The 25,800-nt window shown below is 30.6% G+C and overlaps 1 protein-coding gene across 1 annotated transcript in view; it reads right to left on the bottom strand.

The window, feature by feature from the left end:
• Positions 1–25,800, bottom strand: part of LOC142322190 (uncharacterized) — a 750,399-nt gene that overhangs the window by 572,840 nt on the left and 151,759 nt on the right. Inside the window, exon 3 of the mRNA XM_075360980.1 lies at positions 17,498–19,681. Coding sequence (XP_075217095.1) covers positions 17,498–19,419 — 1,922 coding nt within the window. The 5' untranslated portion in view covers positions 19,420–19,681. The remainder of the gene's footprint in view (positions 1–17,497; positions 19,682–25,800) is intronic.

The following is a 25,800-nucleotide window of genomic DNA, read 5'->3' as shown; positions in this document are numbered from 1 at the left end:
ATCGCTGATTAAATCCTAAGACATTTAAATGGAATAGCAGTTAACACATTCACGATGAGAAAGTGAGAGAGAGAAATGCATACATAATTAACTTTTTAACTAAGATTTTAGTACTTCTGAATTCAGGGTAAATCAAATCTTCGATAAATACAAAAATAAAGAAAGAACTCCAGTTTTTAATCGAAAGGATTACGTTATTTTCACAATGTACATATGCGTGTATATATATAAATATATATATATTTATCTACCGATATCTATATATAATATATATATATATATATATATATATTAATGCGGTTAGAATAACATCCAACAAAGCGTACCCACCCACATTTTTTTTAACGTTTATATTTGTAGTATATTACAATTACTTGGTGTAAATATTTTTTTTTTGAAAGGAAATAAAGTTTGATTGATTTGACTGATTATAACAATAGGAAAAGTAAATTAATGTTTTGTATTATATGTAATCTATACGCAACATTTTATTTATATAATGTACTCATATAATAATGTACATATATAATGTACTCATATTATTTACGTATGTACTCATATTAGATTTATTCAAAAACTAGATTACTTAATTTTTTTAACAATTTAATAAATATATTAATGAGTAAGATGAACTTATTTTTAATTGTGGTATAATTTTAAAACTGAGATAATTTCTTCTCATTATTAGAATTTATTTTGAAAATTTCGTAACAAAAATATTTTATATGTAATTGTTTTACTAACGATGATTTACTTAATCACTTGTAATTTAGAAATAAACAATAATTTTTTTAAAATTTAACCGTTTGTATAATTTTTAAATTAAATAAAGATTTCATACAGAGCTATCCTAAACTATAAACAATTCTTTATATTTTTGCTCAGAGCCTACATAATTTATTAATATCACCGAAGTGGATGATGGAGGTGAAAGAAAAATGATTTAGTTTAAAAATATGTTTTCTTTTGTTTTGTTGGGGGAATAATATTGTACACTTAGAAACATATAATTTGTTTTTTAAATAATCTAAACGATACATCTTATGTACAGTAACGACGTATTTTTTCACAAATTTTTGAGCAATTCACTCTTGGTATTGCCAGTACGTCCTTATTTATATTTGAGATCTTAACGGCAAGAAATAATCAAAATTTCGATTAATAACAAAAAATCAACTTAACATACTTTATTTTAAAATTATAACAGCTGCTAGGATCATTACCCACGTTGAAACTTATACAATCAGCATCCAACAAAACAAAATGTAGCATTCTTAACAGAGAAACATATCTGTAAAGCATTTTCCAAAGTCGACTACATTCCTTTCAGTAATGTCTCTTGCAACAGGGAGGAGAAACTAAATGGAAGTATTTAACTACCCCCTTTCGGTGGGAAAAAAATTAATTGTTTTGCATTATAACTGTAGTAGAAATACAGCAATCATAAAAATACAAAATTTTGCATAAAAACTAACAAACCAAAACACTTCATAGTTTTGAGTAAACTGGAGAATATATCCATTTTCTTATTTAACTCAAAAAAAAATCTAAACAGATTTATGTTAAAAATAATGTAAAATTCATCCGAACCAGTTGTACCCGAGAACGAAATCCGTTCTTGGGTAATGAATTTAAGTAATAATTAATATCACAATATATTTTTCATTTAAACAATATAATACTGATAACACCATTGAATTTCAATCAAATAATTTCTAAACTCCTTATTAGGCATACATTAACAGATCTTTGAATTACACGAATATATATCCATAATTACAGTACATAAGAATTAATGGATTTGTTATTTTAAATCTAATGTTGTCGGTATCAAATCCAAAACTCATGGAAAATCGTATCTTATAGTTTATTGTTCCTTCTGAGTTAAGGCAATGGATTTCAGGGTGTATCTGGTTAAGAGCTGACGGTTACTGTCTACAACCAGCCTACGTGGATTTACGTTACAAGAGAACAGATGTTCTAAATAAAAAAATAACTACTGTTATACGGCTAGTCGGCTAACTTGGTAAGGGTGGGTGGACGACTGTTGCTATCCCCTACTGCGCGGGCGCCTTTTCCTCCCATCAACAGATAAATACAGAAAAATGCATACGTAGTAAAGAAGCTAACTTTTTTGTTTTTTTTTCTTCTTAAAAATACCTGAAGGTAAACCACTAATATATTGAAGTCTTGGGTTCGATTCCTAACTGGGTTGAGTATTTCGTAATTGTCTTTTCTTTTAATTACTTTAATGTAAATTTAGCGAATATCCACAGATAAAATTAAATAAAAAGGATATTAAAAATCGTCTCATTAGAACTAAACTTGCATTAGAAATAGATTATTCCAACAAAACAGGGTCTGTTAAATTACAAATAACATTTTTTTTTTAAATGAAAAGCACATAAAATTTTACTTCATAGTAACTTCCGATATTTTTTATTTATATATATATATATTTTTTTTATTATAGAATTATTTATCGTAAAAATGATTTACAATCGGAGGTTAATAATTATTAATAGATTAATATATTTAAATAAAAAAGAGGTAAAAAAAGGAAGATGAATCTGGTTCTAACCGATGTACCTTCCCCTTGACAGATTCAAATATATCATTAATTAAAGTGTTATTTGGCTCTAATTCTGGAACCAATGAAAATAAGTACCACTTACGGTATATCGTTGAAAAGCTCTCTCAATTAGGGCTTATTACTGCAGTTAAAAAAAGTCCAAAATCAATTTTTTTGGATTTTTGGCTTTTTTGTACACTTTTGATTCTGTCGATTGCAATCAAAAGGGGAGGAGCACAACTAGATGTTACAACAGTCCTAAATCAACAGTTTCAACACCCTACGCCTAATCCTTTTTAATTTATGTGAGATATGTATCTCACACAACTTAAAAACGATGTCTGTACAGACATCACGCCGAAACTAGTCAAAATGAATTCAGGGATGGTCAAAATGGATATTTCCGTTGAAATTTATAACCCGAAATTTTTCACCACACAATATTTCCTTTACTTTGTACAAAGAACTAAAAACAAATAAAAATAAAAATTATCTAAGACAATTTTATTATTTAAATTTCACTGTGATATGTTTAAAATATGGTTAAAAAACGAAAATTCATTATTTAGAAACAGTTTTGAAAAAACAAATAATTTTTTTTTTTTTAATTGATAGTATTATCAATTGATCAATTGAAATAGACGTATTTCAATTGAATGGTTTTGTATGCTTTCAAAACGGAAAAAATACAGTGCCAAAGTATCACTTTCTAAAGATGACAGTTTTCAAATGAAGAATATTTTGACGTAATTTTTGTTTATGAAGAATACTGTAATGAAAATACGCTGGCTGCACGTCAAAAAAATAACGAACTATTCTTTAACAGAAAGATTCGAAATCCGGAAATCTTTTCTTCAGTATTTCAATGTTTACGCATAATTGGTTCCATCATGTTCTTATTCTTTTGAACTACAAGCATTACAACGATGAAGAGCAGAATTTTAATTCACCCATGTTCAACGTAGCCTGGGGCTCAGTACAATACAAATTAAATCGCACCGGTTTGTCGCACAGTTCAGTATGGCGAATACTTTGTAAAGAAACTCCTACCACTTGCAAGAAATTCAAAGGTTATTACTTGGAGACTTTCGGTTGCTCACTTTAAGACAACTCTAACAAAGAATATTCTATTTTATTTACTGAAAAGGGGATTTTTTTTCAAGAAAAAGAGCAAATAATTTGCAAAATTACTGGAGTTTCGAAATTCATATAACAATATCAGTATAAACAGTAATAAAAATGTATTTTTCATTAATTTTTTACTTCAATAAATAACACCATCAGTAACATTTATTACGTTTATAAATTATTATTATTATTGTAACCAAGTTGCAACACAACTCTGTCAAAATTATTATTTCACTATTAATAATATCACAAAAAGTATCAAAAATAAATGATTTAATCTCAATTTGTAATAATAAATACGATAAGCAACAATAATAAGACAAATTTTAGTTAAGTCTTATTTTTGTAGATAACACAACTGCACCCAAAAAAATAATTATGCACCAATAACGATACTCAATTCTCAATACACAAGTTTACTACATTGTCTGACCTCTAGCGGAATTATACGAAACTATAAACAGCGTTCATCTATCTACTAAAAACAGTACTTCTGCTTAACCTACCTATAAAATTACTTTTTTCTATTTCGTAATTTTGATACAAACTTACATAATTTATTTATTTTTGATGATTTATAAATAATTTATTAATAAAACTGTAATCATAAAAACTATAATAAAGAAAATAATAAATATATTTTAATAAAATGTAATAATTATTTTAAAAAATTAATTAACTGTAAATAATTTCATTTAACTTTTATTAGCTGTAACTGATTTTATTTTATTTTACTAATAAAAATAATTATAATTTATATATTTAAAGATAAAATAAATAAAACCGGTATGTATTGTCGAATTTGATGAAAACAAATAAATAAATATAAATAATGATCAAATATAAACAATTAAAACGAGATATTGACGAAAAAAGAAAATTAAATGAGACCGTTCCGTAACAGAACTTCTGCATTGTGTGTCGTCATAAGGATTCTGTCTTAAGACACTAAAAATTTCAAACAGGAAAAAATAAAAAGCAGTGGTGTTTTTAGCAATTTGGCCTAATACTCAGACAAATTATATAATTAGTTATTTTAACCCTTTTCTATATTCACTCATTCTCCCATTTAATACTATACGGTAATACTATTATCAGAACTTCCGGAAAAAGTTGTGCTAACAAAGATGAACACAATTTTATTTTTTTTAATCAACAAAACTTCACTATAAAGTGATCTCTATAATTAGACTAGCTGTCCCGGTAATGGTTCGCCATTGCTAGATTTGAGTATGTATATATATATATATATATATATATATATATATATATATATATACATATTAAATGATCAGAAATGAACGTTTTTACTAAAAAATTAAAAAACTGAACATTACGGAACTCACAAAATTTAACCTTTCCCGTTTTCCCCGTTTTTCTCTTTTCCTTTCTTCCCTTTATCCCTATTTCCCTTTTTCCATTTTTTGCAAAAATATTTCTTTTCACATAACTAATATATATTCTGAATATGAGTCAAATCGGACCATAAATATAATTTTTCAAAACGCCAAACAAAGCGCCACATAGTGGTTCCAAACTAATTCAGAAACCTTCGCGGACATGTGTACAACTCACCAAAGTTTCATCGTCATCAAATGAATGGTATAGGAAGGCATACGGGACAAACAAACATTCAAAATATATATATATATATATATATATATATATATATATAAGATTAATTGGTTTATAATTCTACAAGGTTGATACGAAGACTTAACAAATACATTGGCATCATAATAAACCTTTCACAGGCCAATATATTTTACCTTTCACCATCCAGTAAGAGATGGAAAGTAACTGGGATTTTGTAATTTATTTAGCCATATTTTTATATCTATCATTAAATTAACCATCATAAGCACATAATTTTATCTTAGTCTCTATACCTTTTTTATTAATGCTATATATAATACGAAAAAATTGCAATAATAAAAGATAATCTATTTTCATTTTTTAAATTTGAAAAAAAAGATAAATAAAAACTGATAATCTTATAACACTTTTCGATAAATATAAATATTACACTTAACGTTACAGTAATACGAGAATTAAGTTTATTTTTTTTCTTTATTTCTTTCATAATTAGGATATTTACAATGAGCTCCTTAAGTGGAACCACAAGTAAATCCTTTGATAATAAGCAAAGGATATGTAGTTCTTAAGAAACCATAAGTCAATCCATAACAAATGTTATCAGTAAGCAATGTTCTTAAAAGTTCATTAGTAAAAAAGCTGAGAACACGGTTTTTTTTCTGATGCACGGCTTATACACACACACACAAACAACTTAATTAAAAATATTCATCATTTTATTTAAATATAATATTTTTTCATTCATTAAATTCAATGATTCAAACTACAGCGCGCACCGTATTCAAATCGCGCGGGTGTGCCGGTAGTAGCGGCGACGGTCGGCACTTACTAAACTAATTTAATTTCACAACTTATATAGAACAAATTTTGCCTGTACGTTCTGCAAACTGGTATAGCCGCGAGTCTTATAGCACTAGATACCGAGACAACCGGGCGATCGAGTTCGAGACCCAACCAAACCGGTTTACTTTTTTAGCCTTTAAATATTAACTTATTTAATTCTACCGCTCACTTATGACGTCGCAACATAGAGGTAATTTAGAGTATTTTTTGGTGTGGGGATGCAATTTGGTAAAATTTTTTTTTTGCAAATATTATTTTTAATCGTTAAGAAATGTGCCTAAGAAAAATATGACCTTAATTAGGCGAAATCTCGAAATACTAAGGATGACCTTGCTCTTCAGCCTCGCCAGTTGAATATTTAATAGTATCAATGCCTCATACATAGTCTTATACTTGGTCAGACGTATTCTGACCAAGTTTGGTAAAATCGGTCCTGGAGATATAAGGTGATTTAAAGGTCAGCATCGAACACACACACACACACACACGAGCATTAACATCCGGAAAATTTCCGTCCTGTTTTCTGGTCTTCCTAGGTGTCAAAACGTGTTGGTGGTCATCCCCCCGATTGACGTTCTTTGACGGCAATAGGTAGAGAGGAGAGGGGGGATGGATGTAAAGCGAATACAAGATTTGCTGATGAGGCAGACCAGATGGGTGGATTCAAGTAAGGGTGCTCGGACTCGACGGCTGCTCCCTGCGAAAAAAGTATGGATATAGATGGACTACAATGAGGTGGGGTACGAGCTGACTCAGTTCCTGAGACGGGAAATGGATGTTTCGGCTCGTACCTAAATAGGTTTATCCGGACGGTCTCTGACCTGTGCGTCTATTGTGAACCGGTCGATCCCCTCGAGCATTCAATATTCGAATATTTACATTTGGAGTAGCCGAGGTCGGACTGTTATCGGCATTTGAGTGAACTGAATGCAGATAAAACTGTGAAGTGTATGCTCCTGTCCAGGAGGAACTGGACGTTGATTGAGTGCATGATCGCGGCGATTATCAAGGGTAAGCTGGCGGATGAATAGTGTGGGACGGCCAGTCTCCCGGAGTAGGCGACAGAGGCCCTTACGGGTCGTTATCTGCCGATGACCCCCGGTGAACGCCAGATCCTGCTGCTTGGAAGCCAGCTGTTTATTTATCCGCACCCTTCAGGTAGGAACAGTGTTCATGCCTTGCAACCAGGTCCAGTTCCTATGGGAAGAAGGGAGAAATTTTTAGTCGTTAGAGCTCGACACTACCGTATATTGAGAGCGGACGGTGGTTTTCCTCCTCCAACGAAAAATGTGTCAAAACGTCAACATCCTGTAAAAACCGCATATGCCCAAGTAAGACCGATTATAATACTTTCTCTTCTAGAGCTACAGCGCTATCTGGACGGGAAAGTAAAAAAAAATATATATATATATATATATATATATATATATATATCTACATTCTCTTCATAAACTATAAAAACAAATAATAACCAATAATTAAACAAATAGTACTCTCGTCAGTGCTTTTATACGGAGTGCAGATTTGGCAGGGAGCTCTTTCCAGGGCTTAAAATGGGAGTCGACTGATGAGGCTGCAACGTAGACTTAATCTACGGAAAATCGCAGGATACAGAACCATAAACACACAGGCGGTATCAATGGTGTCAGGGGTTCCTCAGGTGGATTTGCCAGCTAGGATCCTCATTTTGAACGGTAGAGACAGGAGGTCAGCAGTAGATGAGCTGTACACGGAGTAGAACGGAAGGTGGCAAACGACACCCAAGGTTAGATGAACATACGAGCTCATCAGAGATGTCAGAAGTGGGATAGACAGGAGCCATGGAGACACGAACTTCGAGTTTACCTAATTCCTGTCACTGGCCAGACAATTTCTGTCTCGGGTGTTATCGAAATTACTTACAACAGATGAGTAGGGGTATCACCAATCAATGTCATGATTGTGGGAGACAGGACTCCGTGGAATATGTGGTGTCCTCCTGCTCAAGATAGCGAGATTTGAAAGTCACACTGGTGTAGCAAGGAATAGTGGACGCGAGAATATAATAAGAGTAATGCTTAGCAGTAAGGACAAGTGGGATAAAGTACTGACAGTGGTCTCCACCATGATACGTGAAAAGGCGCATGTGGAAAGAATTTTACAGAATATGGATTAACGGATAAACTGAGGAACGGAGTCCAAAGACGAATGATCATGGGGCCAGCCTCTGAAAAGGTTTTTTAGCGGGTGAGAGCTCCGCACTTGCTGTCAGAATGAGCGTGGCAGAGCTTTTTCCTCCCCTACGGAAAAAAACAAATAGTAAATAAAAACAATCAACTAATCAAACGATAGCGAGTCGATAGATACATAACAATGTAGACATTCACAAGAACAATCTCGTGCAACTTGTAACTATAAACAAAAAGTAATGCCGTAAATAAAAATAACTAGGTTTGGCGATAGTAACTAAAAACTGTCATTCAGTAGCTAAGTCAGATTTTCTAGACTTAGGTTAATAATTTTTACAATAGTAAATAAAATTGATGAGATTTTTTTCCGGAACTTTCTTTTAATTAAACCGATAACTAACCATAGATTTAAAAAGTTTTATTACGAATAATCCTAATTTAAATATATTTTTTTATCTTTTATTACACATCTTATACAAACTTAAATGAAAAACAAAACCATTTAAATTTACATAAATAAAATATAATTGAAATACGCGTGGGCTGCTCTAAACTGATATCAACGTCAAGTTTTTTAAAGTTTCCCGAATATTTGTAATTATAAAATAGGTTACAAATACAGGGATAATTAATTAAAAATTAATTTGATTGTCTAATTTAAATTTACAACAAAAAAGATTTAACTTAACTATCATTAACTCGATAAACTTGTATTTGTATAAATTGAAGATATATATATAATTAAAGTATAGAGTGTAATTACTGTCCGGATCTTGATCGATATCCTACAACTTTCTAACAGCATTTGTACACATTTGTAACAATAAAATTAAGTATGAAACGTAGCAAAGTTTCTTACACTTTTACAAAATACAACTAAAAAAAATAAACACCATCATTTATATTCTTCTCTAGTTGGATAAAAAAGTGTAATATGTAATACTCATTCCATGTTCTACACTACTTTCTAAATCTAGCTATTTTAAATTCTCCAACGAAATTTTTCAATATAAAAATACTAACCTAATTTTTTTTATTTTTAATTTTAACAACAGGTCATATTATTTTACAACACTATATAAGAGTTTACAATCAAGGACGAGCTTGTTCAAAAAAGCGGAGCGTCCAGCCACTATACTTTTCTGATTACATTGGAATATGCTTTGAGACCTTTTATTGATGAACGAACACGTACAATTTTGTTGAGGAAAAATTAATAAATATTTTATTCAATGAATAGATTTCTTGTTTTCATAAAATGGCGCTTATAGATCGATATGTAAAACTGCATTACTTCTAATTCTATCGCACAAAACACCGCAATAATTGATACATTAAAGATATCTACATGAAACTCTTAGACTCTGGACAATTTCATCTTCAACTCTATGCAAAAAATGAAATCAAATCACATTCTATCAAGCTTAAACTTTCATTCGATCGTTTTCCTACCACATGAGGTTTCTTTTATATTTCAATATAAGGCATTTTATTCTACATATAACTGTATGCTCAAACATATTTATGTTGAGCTAATATTTTTTTTCAAACCATTCATTCATATATTAGATCTCATGAAAGAGATGTGATGAACAAAATGAATCACAACTTATTTTTAAGTAGTATTTCTAGTAGTTTTTCGTATTATACTGAATTCATTCTGTAGACTTCGTTGTGGAATAAAAAGAATATGTCTCGTATTAAAATGGGATCCCTATAAAAAACAGAATTCAGGTCTACTAGGTTAGCTCGTCGACGCAAATCAGTTGTTTACCAGCTGATTTTAGAAGTCGAAAGTTCTGAGGTTCAAATCCTAGTAAAAGTTAGTTTGTTTTTATACGAATTTGAATATTAGATAGTAGGTACCGGTATAGTTTGGTGAATGGGGTTCAATTAACCTCACGTCTCTGTGCCAGACTACACCTCATTTACATGTCATACACATCATCCTCTTCTCAATGGGCCGTGGGGGCAGATTGCAACGTACACATTGGAAAAAAAAATTATTATTTTGCATAATGGAAAATGTTTCACATTTTTATATCGATTTAATTTTTTTTTAAATCTATCGGTGTAAAGAATTATATTTGAAAAGTAATTCTAAATTCTGAGAAATATTTATCAGTATCCGAATAAGTATTGTAAATTTTTTGGTAAGTTTTATATTTATGATTTAAGAAAATTACCTACTTGCGAATTAAGAAAATTAATTTAATCTCGTGGCTTAAAAAATTATAAATTCGATTGATATAAGTTAAAAAGATATTTTTTGGAAGTAAGTTGGGTGTTGGCTACATTATTATCAAGATTAGTCTGTTATTAATTTATAATGTGATGAATCCATTTTGAATATTTTCGACGTGACGTCTATGTACATATGTACGTATGTATCGCGCATAACTAAAAAACGATTAGCTGTAGAATGTTGAAATTTTTAATTTAGGACTGTTGTAACATCTTGTTGAGCAACTCCCCCGTTTAATTTCAAACGGCTAGACGAAATGTGTCCAAAAAGCCCAAAATCCAAAAAGTTTTGATTTTTGATTTTTTCTTAACTGCAGTAATAAGCCCTCATTGAGAGCTTTTCAACAATATAGACAAGTGGTACTTATTTCATTGATTCCAGAGTTATAGAAAAATAAAATTTTAATTAATGAAATATTTGGATCTTACAAGAGGAAGGTACGTCGGTTCAAATCAGACATCATCTCCTTTTACTATTTTTTTTAACTTTTTTTTTAAATATTATTAATAATTATTAACCTTCGATTGTAAAAATTTTTTACAATAAATAATAATTCACTAATAACAATAAATAAAAATAATATTTTAAAAAATCAGAAGTTATTAGTGAAATAAAATTTTATGTACTTTTCATTTAAAAAAAATGTTTATATGTAATTTAATAGGCGTATCAGGAACTCATGTGGTATCCACATCTAATTTTTTCTAAATATTATATAATTTATATATATATATATATTTAAATTCTGATAACTCTAAAAATGCGAAATTAGTAAATTTTGTAAAAAATGATGGATGATTAAGAATGTATACTATATTTTATTAAACATTTTCCCGTTTTTAAAATATGAAATTCCATATAAAAATAAATGCAGATAAATGGAACACGAAGGGTTTAGGATGTGTTTATACAAAGGTTCATTTTTTCTTGTTTTGATGGCCAGAATCCTTCAAGAAATTACGAATTTATGTAAATTTTTTTTCTGTTTAGCCTACGTAACCACCGTAAGGTATTACTTCAGATGATATGGATGAATGTAAATGAAGTGTAGTCTTGTACAGTCTCAGGTCGATCATTAGTAAGACATGTGCTTAAGTGAAATCCAACCACCAAAGGGACACCAGTATCCACGATCTAGTATTCAAATCCATATAAAAGTGACTGCCATTAGTAGGATTTGGACCTTAGAACTCCCGACTTCGAAATCAGCTGATTTGCGATGACGAATTAACCACTAGACTAGGTGGGCTATGTAAATATATTATATATTTATAAAGTGATTTCCCATTATCATTTCATTTATAGAAATATATTGAAGTGAAATGTGATAGATGTAAGAAACTTTTTAAGCCGGAAATAAAAATTACCGGCCCACCGGGTTGGTCTAGTGGTGAACACGTCATCGTAAATCAGCTGATATCGAAGTCCAGAGTTCTAAGGTTCAAATCCTACTAATGGCAGTTACTTTTATACGGATTTGAATACTAGATGGTAGTTATCGGTGTTCTTTGGTGGTTGGGTTTCAATTAGCCACAGATCTCAGGAACGGTCGATCTGAGGCTGTACAATACTAAAATAAATTCAAATCATTCAGACTACATTCATACAAATCATCCTCATTCATGCTCTGAAGTAATACCTTACGGTGGTTCCGAAGGCTAAACAGAAAAAGAAAGAAAAGGCCGGTAATTAAGGACGGGATCTTCAATAAACAGTCACCGTACGCTAAATGCAAAACTTACAAAGTGATTCAAACGGTATAATGCATATGGTGTGCGTAAGAGATTGTTTTGCAAGCACACAGTACACCTGCTGTCTGAAATGAACAGCAACATTGAAAGAATTTTTATTACGAAGGCAATACTATTAAACAGGACGATGTAGCTTTTAATTAGTTCCAGTCAAATACAACAGAGGATTTTTTTCAATTTAATATACTTTCTAAACGACATGCGTGCGAAGTGCGGAATATATATATATCAATCGTACGTGGTCGACGCCTTTCTGTAATAGTTCCCCTCGTCCCAAACAGTATACGCTATTGGTGGTCCAAAACGTGCTTTATGGCATTTTCAACTTTATGGGGGCGTGTGTAAACCATAATACTTTATTTTCTAAAGTAACAGAATGAATGTAAATTAAATTGGCCATTGCAGAAAATATTGCACAATTTAAGTAGTATTCATGGGTCACGAATGTTTTGACGGGCAACGAAATGAATTAAAGTTAATGTACGAGTACAATAAACTTAACGCGGTGTTAAGAAGAAACACAATAGCAGTTAACTTTCATTAGTCTATTACCCTTAACATTAACAATCGATCTACCCTCCTAGACAAAACAATGAAATTACCATTGTAACATTGAACTAAACATTTAATTATTATTTAAATAAGCGAATAAAAAATAAATAATACAAATTAAAAACACGACTGCAAAAAAAATATTGTTCTTTAATATAGGATAATTACACAACTGCCCAAAAAGAAGTGTAATGTATTTAGGATGTATGTATGTATGTATGTATGAATGTTCCATCGTAGCAGCTCAACGGCTGAACCGATTTATATGTATGCCCCGTGTTGGAATCCTTACGTTACTAGGAGTGTCATAGGCTAAATAAATATAAGCATATATATGTATCATATAGCGTATTACACTCCCAGTAACGTAAGGATACCAACGCAAAGTAGCACAACTAAATCGGTTCCGTCGTTGAGCTGCTACGGTGGAACAAACATACATACATATATCCTACATTAAATGGTGTAATTAGCCTGTATTAAAGAACAACGTTTTTATTTTATAAATATATATACATATATATATATATATATATATATATATATATACATATATATATATATATATATATATATATTTTTTTTTTAAATAAATTTAACTTATTTGAAAAAATCTATGATATGAAAGAGTCGTTTTTGTATAACTCACATCTCAACGCTTCATTCTGAACGATTCCGAAACCTCGTATCCCATTCGTATGATGTTGTTGTCTTACTAGTGTTTTTATTACACAACTGCCCAAAAAGGAGTGTAATGTATTTAGGATGTATGTTTGTTCCACCTTAGCAGCACTACAGCTGAACCGATTTTGATGTATGGACCCCGCGTTGGAATCCTTACGTTACCGAGTGTCATAGGCTCTCTCTTTCTCTCTCTCTCGCTCTCTCTCTATATATATATATATATATATTTAAATAAAAATTTGAAATAATAATTATAATATATACAAATTTGTCAACCGCAAGATCTTCAATTATTTTATATTAAGAGCAATGTTTGTTAGCGATGATTTTTTTTGCAGTCGTATTTTTTAACTTTTAATATGTTAAAATCCTCTTGTTACTAATACAGAATAATAAAGAGCGTGCAAGTGACAATTTTGTATATAGTATAATTGTATATAAAATAAGTAAGAAGAAGCAACACCAGCAAATAAGAGCAAAAAGAAAGAACATTCTCAAATGATCGAACATACTGCCCGTCAAAAAATCATATGATCTTATTATATATATATATTTATGCAGCCTATGACACTCCCGGTAAAATAAGGATTCCAACGTGGGATCATAACCTAACTCGGTTCAGCCGTTGAGCTGCTAGAGTGGAAATACATACATATACCTTAAATACATTACACTCCTTTATGGACAGTCGTGTAGTAAAGATATATTTCTTAATACGCATATATGATAAAATTAAAGCTCATGAAACGTAAAGGGAAATTCATAAATATTTATCAAGTATCATACGAAAAGATAAACCCTAATTAACGTTAATTAGTTACACTTAACTGACGAGGAAAGATGGACCGAAGCTTTTAAAATGTGGTGCTACCAAAGATTGATGAAAGTTCGACTGGTGAATAGAGTGTCCAATGAGATGGTGTTGAGGAGGGTCGATATGGCGAAACCTTATTTCCTAAATATTTTAAAGCAGAGAAAAGGGAAATAGATTGATTACTTGTAAAGGCATGATGGCCTTAAACAATAATAAAAGGTAATGTGAAGAGAAAAACACTAAAGGTAGGCCAAAATCGATTGTGGGTGATACTAACTGTGGAACTTCATGAAGTTGAAGGGGACTTGCGGAGAATCATGATAAATGTAATAATATAATATCTTTTTATTTATAGTCGCATCAACAATTAAAATCATTAGCGAGTGGAGTGTAACTGTAAATGTACCGGAAAACATGTAGCCTTGAACAGACTCAGGCCGACCATTCCTGAGACGTGTCGTTAATTGAACTCCAATCACCAGAGAACACTGGTATCCACGATTTAATATTCAAATCTGTATAAAAGTAATTTACCTTTACTAGAAATTGAACTTAAGAACTCTCGACTTCGATATCAGCTGATTTACGATAACAAGTTTTACCACTAGACCAAACCGGCGGTTGTGATGTATGGAAAGATCAGCGCATCAATCATAGGATTGACAACAAAAGAAGTTATAATTACCAGATATAATTAAAGTCAATCCATATTAACAGACATGACGAATAATTAGATTAACATTAGTAAAAAGAAATGGGATCTCTTGAAATATTAAAATCTAATGAAATTGATTCTAGAACTGTTTGCCATAATTAAAATAATAGTCCTTTTTAAAAGATCAGAAGAAAAAGAAGTTTTGTCAAACATCATATACACAAATTTCATGTTATGTAAACCGATTCCGATAAAACCCAATCAATTAAAACCAATCATTCCTCTGAATAGTTACATTTATTTGACTTGTGATTTCGGTGTGGAAACGTGATTTTCTTTTTGGTAAAACGTGAATTTAGTATAACAGTTTCGGTACTTATTTTAAAATGATTACAAACTGATATTAATACAAATAAAAACAATGACAATCGAAATTTATCATTTAATAATTACTTTGTTAATCACTTTTATCATATATTACTTCATTTTTTTCGATAAATGAGAAAATCTAATTATTTTTAAAATATTATCTGATAATTTCCTTATTGCTATATAAATGTTAGAAATATAAATGAAAATTCTATTATTTTAATCTTACTCAGATATAAAAAAAATCTAGTTTTTACCTCTGTTATATCATCAACCACAAGAAAGGGATTATATCATTGAAAAGGAAGCAATAAGATGTATGTAGTTCTGTCATTCATATATATTATCATTCATATTATTCATATATACAAAAAAAATCTTGGTTTGTTTAAGTAGTTTATCTTTCACTTTCAATATTTCATATAATTTAACATGAAATTTTCTTTTTATATAATAATTTTAAAATTGAAATTTCATTTAATTAAAATTTTGATTCGTTCTATTGCAGTACATTTGTTTTATTTGTCTGTTATCATGAGTGATGTTGTAAAATGAGTGTTCGGTATTAACCCACTTTCAAATTATAAAAATGATTTAAAATAATGAAAAATATATATTTTTTAAAATTGTTGTTCTTAAAGAATACCACCAATATGTTTTACAGCAATAAGTTTGAGAAAAGTAAGTATGATTATTAAACAAAACGTTATCACCCCACTTTTATCTGTTACACTGACAACAGTATCGAGTAAGTATATAATGAAGGAAACGCTGAGAAATAATAGACGAACATAAAATAAAATAATTACTCTTACAAAATACTTAAGACAAAAGCAAAATGGAAACGATATTTAATCAGAAAGTAGCTTTTTAATTGTTTTAAACACGTAGGCCTAATATAACAAATCTTTATCGCAAGGTTGTAACAACTATTTAAAACAAACAATATTAATATTCATACCGGATATCCTATTTGCAACAGGTTATTTATCAAAATTAATCTTAAAATTGATGAAAGGAAAATTGCAGTACTCTACTCTTGTCATTATTCAATTTGAATACTTTTGCAATATCCCATTGTAAAGAAAAGCTAGGTGGATTTTATTTTCAACTTCATTTAAGTTTTACTTTCAAATCATTTAAATAATTGCAATAATAATAAATGTAATAACACCTACAATTATAAATATTTTAAGTAAAATACTTCTGGGTCTTGTCAAACAATCAACTAAAAAAAAAAACAAAGGTACGTAATTATTATACAATACATTCTTAGAAATATTTGTCAGGTTTTAATGCACAATCCATATTGATATGCTGCAATATATGATGCACGTTAGGTAATTCATAATCTACAAGGGAGTCCTAAGAGAGATTTTTTACTAAATCGTAGTTCATTTTTTTTGTAAATATTTTTTTCTTTGGATCATCACCGGTCACTATATTACAAGTTTAACAGGTAATTTCTAGATGGACTCATATTCTTACAACTCTCCTTCATTTTGAAGCTTTTGTTTCTTTCTTTTATCATCATTTCTTATTAATACTCTGTTTGTTTCCTTTCTCAATTCCTTCTTTCTGAATAAGTTTGCGTTTTCTGTGTATGTATCTTTTATATCTGTAATTGTAAGATCTTCTTTGATTTGTTTGAACCATATTAGTTTTGTCACAATTACATTTATCAAAAATCCTCTTGGATTTTATAAATGTAGTAAATAACATTTTATTTATACAACCTTTATTATTATTTAAAAGAAGGGAAATTAACTATAACTGGAATATATGATCCTATTTTTTGTCCAAGTGACTTTCATCGCTTGTGAGACTAATTCGTTTATATAAATATGAATAATAATAAAGACAAAATACATTTTTCTAAATAATTCTATAAATTCCTTAGGAGATTCAAAGAAATTAATATGATGGTAAATAGAGAAAAACGTTTTTAATAATCTTTTAATAAATTATTAATGAATTTAACTTCTTTTCATCAGCTTCAACTTCTAATAAATAAGTTATGGATTAATATCAAAATTTACTAAATAAAAGAGAAAAATAGAATAAAGGTTAGATTTTTTCAACTAAATAAAAAGATATTACAAAAAGTTAATAAAACTTACATTTCTTCGACATTTTTAGCGTTTCCTTCATCACCACCCTCGTTCTCAGTTTCTCCAATCGGTGGAAGCTGGATACCATGTTGTAGGTCGTCCGCGGTGTCAGAGGGCAACGACCATTCTTCTGTGATATCATCTTCATCTTCATCACCTCCCTCTTCTATTACGCACACTTTATTTTCCTCTTGAACGATCTCGTCGTTATTAGGCTTACCGTTTATCAATTCGAGCAGCCTTTGACGCTGTATCAACAACTCCAGTTGATTTTGTTCAGGATGTATAACGTTCGGTACGACTACATCGGTGCGATCTTTGGGTACGAAATCTATAAGCCGAGGAAGGTGATCAGATATATCTCCATTATCACCTAAATCATCTCCTGCTTTTATCGATCTCGGAATATCCTGTTCCAACGGAGGATTGGGACAAAGAGGCCGGTCGCTTCTCGGAGGTGGTGGTGGGGGCGGTCGTTTTTTACCGCTTTTAAATTTTGATTTCAGGTTGAGATCTTTACGCGGTGTCGGTTTAGGCGGAAGTGCTGGAGCATTCTCAGTCAAATCGCTTTCCAACTCGTCCATTTTATCGATCGTGGTCTCTTCTTCTTCGCTCGATGATTTACATAAAACGTTATGAATGGTTCTCGGACCAGGTTTCATTATGAATGTATATTCTGCACATTCTTTTTCGTCAAAAATATCTTCTGAAGAATTTTCCTTGTTCGACTCTTTTTCTAAATGTACGGGAGAATCCTTGAAGTTTTCCGGCGGTTGAAGAGCGGCAGTTGTTTCTTCATTGAAACCTGAAGAAGTACGTGCTAGAGAATTATGAGGTTGCGGTTCGGTTAAAGCCACTAACTTCGTGAATAATGAATTTTCTACTATCGTTGCACTGGAAGAGAATTCCCTTTCTAGCTGTAAAAACGGTTCCAAAACACGATCCAGATCGAAAGTCGGACAAGAACCACTAGTCGTCGGTGTCGGTGGTGTAGTGATATCCAGGGAAGTAACCGATCTCACGTCAGAAAAGCTCGAATTGGATGAGAGGCGATCGACTACGGTCGATATACTACTTCCTGTGTCGTCGGATTCGGATTCACCGGGTAACGCTTCCGCCTCTTGAGCCAATAGATCTATGTATACTTCGGGTTCTGGGACTTCCAGAGTATTATCTCCGGTTTGCCTACCGTTACTTTTAGGTGATACGGGTTTACCGTTCGATGCACGAGAAGCGACACTATTATCGGAGTCGGCGAAACCGTCCGGAGGACAAACGATGTTGCTGGTTTCTTTAATAGCCGAACTTCTTCTAGGGATTTTTCTTGGAGGAATAGGCGGCGGTACGGATTGTTCTTCTGTTTCGCTTTTAACTACCACGTTGTCCTTACGTAAGGACCTCACACGAAGTTTAATAACAACATTGGATTCTTTAAGAGCGCGTACACAGTCTATACGTGTCATGTCGCGTACAGGAAGACCGTCTATTTCTAAAACTTCATCTCCGGCTGCCAACGGACCCCAAGAAGCCCGAGTGCGGGATGCCGGACTGTCGGGCGCACATGACTGAATAAAGAGTCGACTGACACGTTCCGCTGTTTTAAGGCCGCCTTCAAATTTAAGACCGAATCCTAACCTTTCACCCGGAAGACGGTAAACCAAAACGTCTTCAGAGCCCGGTGCTGCGGATTCTGATGTTTTTGAATTGTTGTCACCTATAGCGAGAACAGTCACAAACGGTGACGGAACGTCAGCGGGTTCGACCGCGACAACCGTAACGAATTCACCGCTCACGTTGCTAGCGAATTTCGGCTCCGATATGCAAGTCAACGGATCCTCCGCTGCCCAATCGATATACGCTCCGGAATCGTGACTCTGTTGTTGTTTATGTCCAGGCTCCATGATATCGTTCTGTTCTTTGCTCTCCATCATTGTTCTATCATTACACTTTTTAATCTTTACACTAGTACACTACTTTTTATTTATAACCTTGTGCCTGTCGCCTGGTTAACCGCAATACAGGCAGACAACATCGCACACTAAACTAATTCACAGTTATAATACGGTGCCCATCCGTATTTCTCACACATTATTCTGAATTAATCCACCTCGATTTAGTTTTGTTCTAATGAACCAATTGTGTCTTGTTTTTCTCCACAAATGGTTCCGTCATTATTATTATTATCATCATCACCTGAAACAATAGAAATAAAAACAAATTAGAAATGTATAATATATTCTTCCCGTAATATTCTTAATGAATAAAATAAAGAGAAAAAGAGGACTGGAATTAAATTTACAAGAACATTATATATAAGAACAATGAACATTTTATAATCTAATATCATAATAATATACATAATACCAAAAATAAATAATACTATAATTATTTTATCAACTCATATAAAAATACCGTTACTAAAAAACGTACTTTTTTTACTGAGTTTACACACCTTTTGGATAAGCTTTTAATAGAACATAAAATTTCAATTTCGTTTCTGAAAATTCTTTCTGTAGAAATCCTAAAATTAGCGAGTATGTTGAGAATTACTTTAATTTTGTGAATTTATAATTACGTAAATAATTATCCTTTCTTACTGAAAGACGGATACTAAGGAAAATCCTAGGCAGAGAAAAACTAACTACGGTTGAAAATTAAAGAAGAATGAGGATGAGCTTTACTAGGAATTACAGTCACGGAAGAAATACGTAAATGAAGACTGGCATTTTACGAACTCTGACAAGAATAGACTTACGAAGAGAATTTTTGACAAGTGTAATGGTGACAAGACGAACGTTAAATGGTTCTTAGAGACCTAAGAGTAGCAAACATAAACATAAGGGATTTAAAAGACTGAAGGATGCTTAGGTTAAAAATCTTACAATTCAAAGGGATACAGAAGCAGAAAAAAGAATACGCTAACTTAAAGCGGTCGGAAGAAAGAAGGAAGCGGCACAGTGAAAGAATTAAGGAATATTGGAAAGCTAAAAACTAGCCAGAAGTTAACAACTATTCTATGCAGCCCTACAGGAATCGGTATCGAAAAAAATTTGATTCTTTTATATTTACAATATTGCTTGAATCGTACAATATTAATTATTCTAATAATGTATTAAACATTACGATAATGAATAAACTTTCTCCTCGCAGAGCCTAAAACATGTGTATGACCTTGTGTAATTTAAATTTAGTTTAATAATATATCTATGCATATATATATATATATATTTATTTATTTTTTATTATATGTGTAATTATTATTTAAAAATACAAGGATACGTCATTAAAGAATGCTCTTTTGAAATGTATTGAAAATTAAATAAACAATTTTTATTAAAATGACCGCATAATGAGCTTAATGATGAAAAACATAAATATTCAATTTAATAGTATATGTTTATAATTTCTATTAAATTATATTAATTATTTTTATGAGAACTTTATGTACTTTTTTAAACAGAAAATTTCTGAAAATCACCGTACTTTTCATTTTTCGTCTAGGTACTATTTTCCGAGTATTAGCTATGTAAATATTTTTTTTTAATTTCAAAACTTTTCAGATGTTTACTCTCTTTGTTCTAGGTTTGGAGTTTTACAAATCTATCTTTAAGTCGTTAGCTAAAAACGTGCTTTAATTTTTATTTATTCTGTTGAAGCAAAATTTTGGTAATGAAATGAAACAGAATAAACTGAAGAAAAACTGACAGGAAGATAATATAGACAAACCATCCTCGATTTTTTCCATATTAACCTTCAAACTTATCGGCATATATCCCTACACGCTTTCTGCCTTGCAATTACCAACAATGTCACATCTCTCCTGTTGTTATTTACAGAAAGAGGGAACTGCAGAAGGTGTAAGGATTTGCTCTTCTCTTGAAGCTTTGGTTTAACTTTTTACTTTGTAAAGAAACAAAGAAAATTATAAAGTTCATAAAATTAAAACAAACGTTTCAACAACTCTATAACTAAAACCACATATCTCCTGATAATTTAAGTTCTTTTTATATCTTTCTGCTTAGGATGTTTGGCCAAGCAAAGGATAAACCCAGTTTTAGCAAGGGATTGATCTCAGTAACAAACAGAAAGTTCCTTAAATTCGAATTTCTGCTTCTAAGTGACGGTCGAATTTAGTTTTAACCGAACCTCGACCATCAAATTACACTGTAGAACCAGAAATTCGAATTCGGTTAAAAATGGCTACATAGTTAGATTTTGACAAGAAAATTGAGCTTTTTTGATTAAACAGTTAAATGGATGTTCGTAATTTATAGCTGAAAGTATATAAAAGCGTTTAAAATTAAAAATATATTGTTGCAATCCAATAAAAATGTTAATTTGATTGCGAATGTAATCTATCGAGTTTACAGTCTGTTGCAAGGCGCTATAACTTCAAATAAAATGATATAAAGACTATTATAATTCTAGAATTATATTATCTAACTTCTTTTCGTAAATAAATCAAAATTTATTTTCTTGTCTAATGAAAATATTAACTTAGCTTCATAACAGGATGGATTCAGATAAGACAGCCCAATTTAACTAGATGCGTAGGGGCGAATTTTCCTTTTTTTTCATGTAGTATAAAGCTGGTTAATTAGTACAAAAAAATTTAGGAAAGGGATCACGATGAATTCAAAAATAGTGAAAATTGCAACGAAAATATATAGAATTATTATCTTAAGCGCACGAAAAGATTTTAATTCCAAATATCTTATAAGCTAATGAATAAATAAATATCTCATATTACCTTAAGAAAAAATGTGTTAATAAAATGATAAGTTGAAACCGAATTTTAAAGTTTAATAAAAATGTTAAAAAACTCATAATTTAAAAAATTAGTTATTTTTACTTCCTTATACGAAGTATTGTGATTGCGAAAAAATTTCAGACGGTAATATCCATTTTGACCATTCCTGAATCCATTTTGACTAGTTTCGGCGTTACGTCTGTACGTACGTTATGTACCTCGATTAACTCGTAGCCGTAGAATTTTGAAATTTTGTATTTAGGACTGTTGTAACATCTACTTGTGAACCTCCCATTTTGATTGCAAAAAATCCAAATAAGATCTAAAAAATTAGAATTTTGGATTTTTTGTAACTTCAGTAATATGCCCTCATTGATAGGTTTTCAACGATATGTAATAAGTAGTACTTATTTTCATTGGTTCCAGAGTTATTGACAAATGAAATTTTAATTAATAAAATATTTGGATCCTAAAAGGATCCAAATATTTTATTATTTGCTTTTTTATTTAATTTTTTTTTAAATTTAATTATGTTGATTTATTAATAATTATTAACCTCTGATTGTAAATAAGTTTTATGACAAATAATTATTCAATAATAATATTTTAAAAAATATGTAAAAATATCAGAAGTTATTAATGAAATAAAATTTTATGTACTTTTCATTTAAAAAAAATTGTACATGTAATTTAATCGGCGTACAAGGAAGTTATGTAGTGCCCACATGAGATTTTTTTTTAAAATCTAACGGTTTTTAATTATATCACACTAAACAGTTTAAGTAGGCCAAAACTAAACAATTAGACGTTTCAGCAGACAATCCAACGCTTAGGTCGAGATAATTTTTACAGCGCCGACGTATGTGGCGGAGTGGTAGTGTTCCAGCTTTCATTCAGAAGTTCCCGATCTTTAAAAGCCAGAAATTTTCCATTCATACGGAATTTTTCAGATGCTACAAAATTATTACTACTCACAACTTAAATAGTGAAGTAACTATACAAAAAAAGCTCATCAAGATTTAAAAATTCAAAAATTAAATTTGTTATAGTTGTAATAGTGTATGGTGAAATAAATATTGTTTATTTCTTTTTCCAAAGAATTAAATATTTTGAAGTATGTAACCGTTGGACACCATTTAAAAGATTTTCTTTGGGTTTTCAAGTTTATTCTAAAACGTAATATTTGATAAAATTTTAACTAGAGGCACCAGTTCTTTGTTAAGGGAAAATTCAATGTAATAGGCTTTAAAAAAGAAAATAATAAGCTGTTAAAACCAAATTTAATCTGAATTTTTATTATTCTGCATTAATGGTAATAAGTTTATTTTTAGAACTATTGGATCGAGTTGCATGATATTTGTTTAACCGTTAAGAATCTTCTCCCTGGTAATTCTACATACATTTCCCCACGCAACACCTAAGTAGTAGTCACGTAAAAATTCTAAAAATGTTTCCTCTGTATACCAGATAAGAAGAAAAAAAAATGATATTAGGAACAATATTTAAAGTCAGTCAGTCCATCATTGAAGTAATTATAACAATTTTAAAATATTGAAAAACCTTTTACAAATATACGCCTTTGGCCAAATTTTATTTGTGTATATAATGATGTATATAAAAATAAGTTTTTTTTTTCTATTTTACTTAATCAATGTTAAAAAGTTTGTTTACACACTGTGCGCAGTATAGAGAAATCAGAATATAATTTCAAATAATGTATTTTTTTAACATTTTGTGAAAACTCTAACATTGGATTACTTTAAAAATGTGTTAAACAATAATTTTAAGGATAGGACTATAACTGACAGTAAATAACATCTATATCCGGGAGGCACTTTCCAGAATCTTTTTCATGCTTAATTGGGGATCTGGTTCCCGGAAGCAGTGTTTAAAAAAACATCCATCTATTACTAACCGTCTTAAAATTTAAAATTGAGTAATCTAGATAATTTTTCGTTTCTCCCATTTTTCCTTTTCCCCTTTTCCCTTTGACACCGGCGCCACCTAGCGGGTATAGATTTTGAAAAAATGTTATTTTTACGTAACTAATATATATTCTGAATATGAACCAAATCGGACCATAAGTACAATTTGTCAAAATATCTCGACTCCAGCGCCACCTAGCGGGTCCAAATTAATTCAGAAACCTTCGCAGGCGTGCGCACAAAAACACACCTAAGTTTCATCGTAATCTATATTGTTGTTCCTTATGAAAAGCCTCAGAATTATTTTATTGCGAAACAAAATAAAATCTATAATTATCAGAATAATTAAAATAATAATTCAATTGTTGAAATAATAATAATAATAATAATAATAATAATAATAGAAATAGGTTGTACACTTGAATCTAGTGGATGAAATGGAATTAATTAAAAATGTGTAGAAAAAAATAAACATACAGTACTGTTATTAATAGCCATGAGTATAAAAATAAAATAATGCAGTGTGAAAGTTAAAATGGAAGAAAAAAAGCGGGACAAGTGGAAAGAAATATAAATTAATACTTCATGTATAAAAGGTAAAACATCTCAAGATTTGTTAGTATCAGGCAGTACGGTAGATAAGTAGGTGTGTATATATTCAGCCCAACTAGAAAGGAAAAGTTAAGTTTTTACATCCGTATTAAATTAATAATTAATAAAATGTGTCAGTCAGAATGTTATTAAAAAGAAGAAGAAGAATAAACAGCAAATTGAGCTTTTATTTTATTTCCCACAGCATGAAGTAAAAGAGGATGACATCATTTTTTTTAATCTAATCTAAGACTACCGGTCGTCGTGGTCGTGAACGGTCGTATTCTGCACGATTATAAAAAAAGAAGGAAATAAAAAGAAAAATAGAAAGTGGGATGTACCCCGGGGCGCCAGGGACTAGTCTTCTTATATGCAGGTCACGGGTACAACTAACTCTTCGTATCGCAAACAACCAGAAAGTCAGAGAGGTAGAGTAGAGTAGAACCAACACGTTATTACTGGTTGGTTGCTTGATCACCGAGTTAAAAGTACTGTGTATTACAGACATCAACAGTTGATTACGATCCTCATCTCTCTTCCTGTATCATTTCACATTATAAATTAATAACAGACTAATCTTGATAATAATGTAGCCAACACCCAACTTACTTCCAAAAAATATCTTTTTAACTTATATCAATCGAATTTATAATTTTTTAAGCCACGAGATTAAATTAATTTTCTTAATTCGCAAGTAGGAAATTTTCTTAAATCATAAATATAAAACTTACCAAAAAATTTACAATACTTATTCGGATACTGATAAATATTTCTCAGAATTTAGAATTACTTTTTAAATATAATTCTTTACACCGATAGATTTTCTTAAAAATTAAATCGATATAAATATGTGAAACATTTTCCATTATGCAAAATAATAATTTTTTTTTCCAATGTGTACGTTGCAATCTGCCCTCACGGCCCATTGAGAAGAGGATGATGTGTATGACATGTAAATGAAATGGAGTCTTGCACAGAGACGTGAGGTTAATTGAAATCCAATCACCAAACTACTCCGGTACCTACTGTCTAATATTCAAATTCGT

Source organism: Lycorma delicatula, chromosome 3 (genome assembly GCF_047948215.1).
Source record: "Lycorma delicatula isolate Av1 chromosome 3, ASM4794821v1, whole genome shotgun sequence".
Taxonomy (NCBI): domain Eukaryota; kingdom Metazoa; phylum Arthropoda; class Insecta; order Hemiptera; family Fulgoridae; genus Lycorma; species Lycorma delicatula.
The sequence above is the reverse complement of the archived record's forward strand: the minus strand, read 5'-3'. Positions and strand labels throughout refer to the sequence as shown.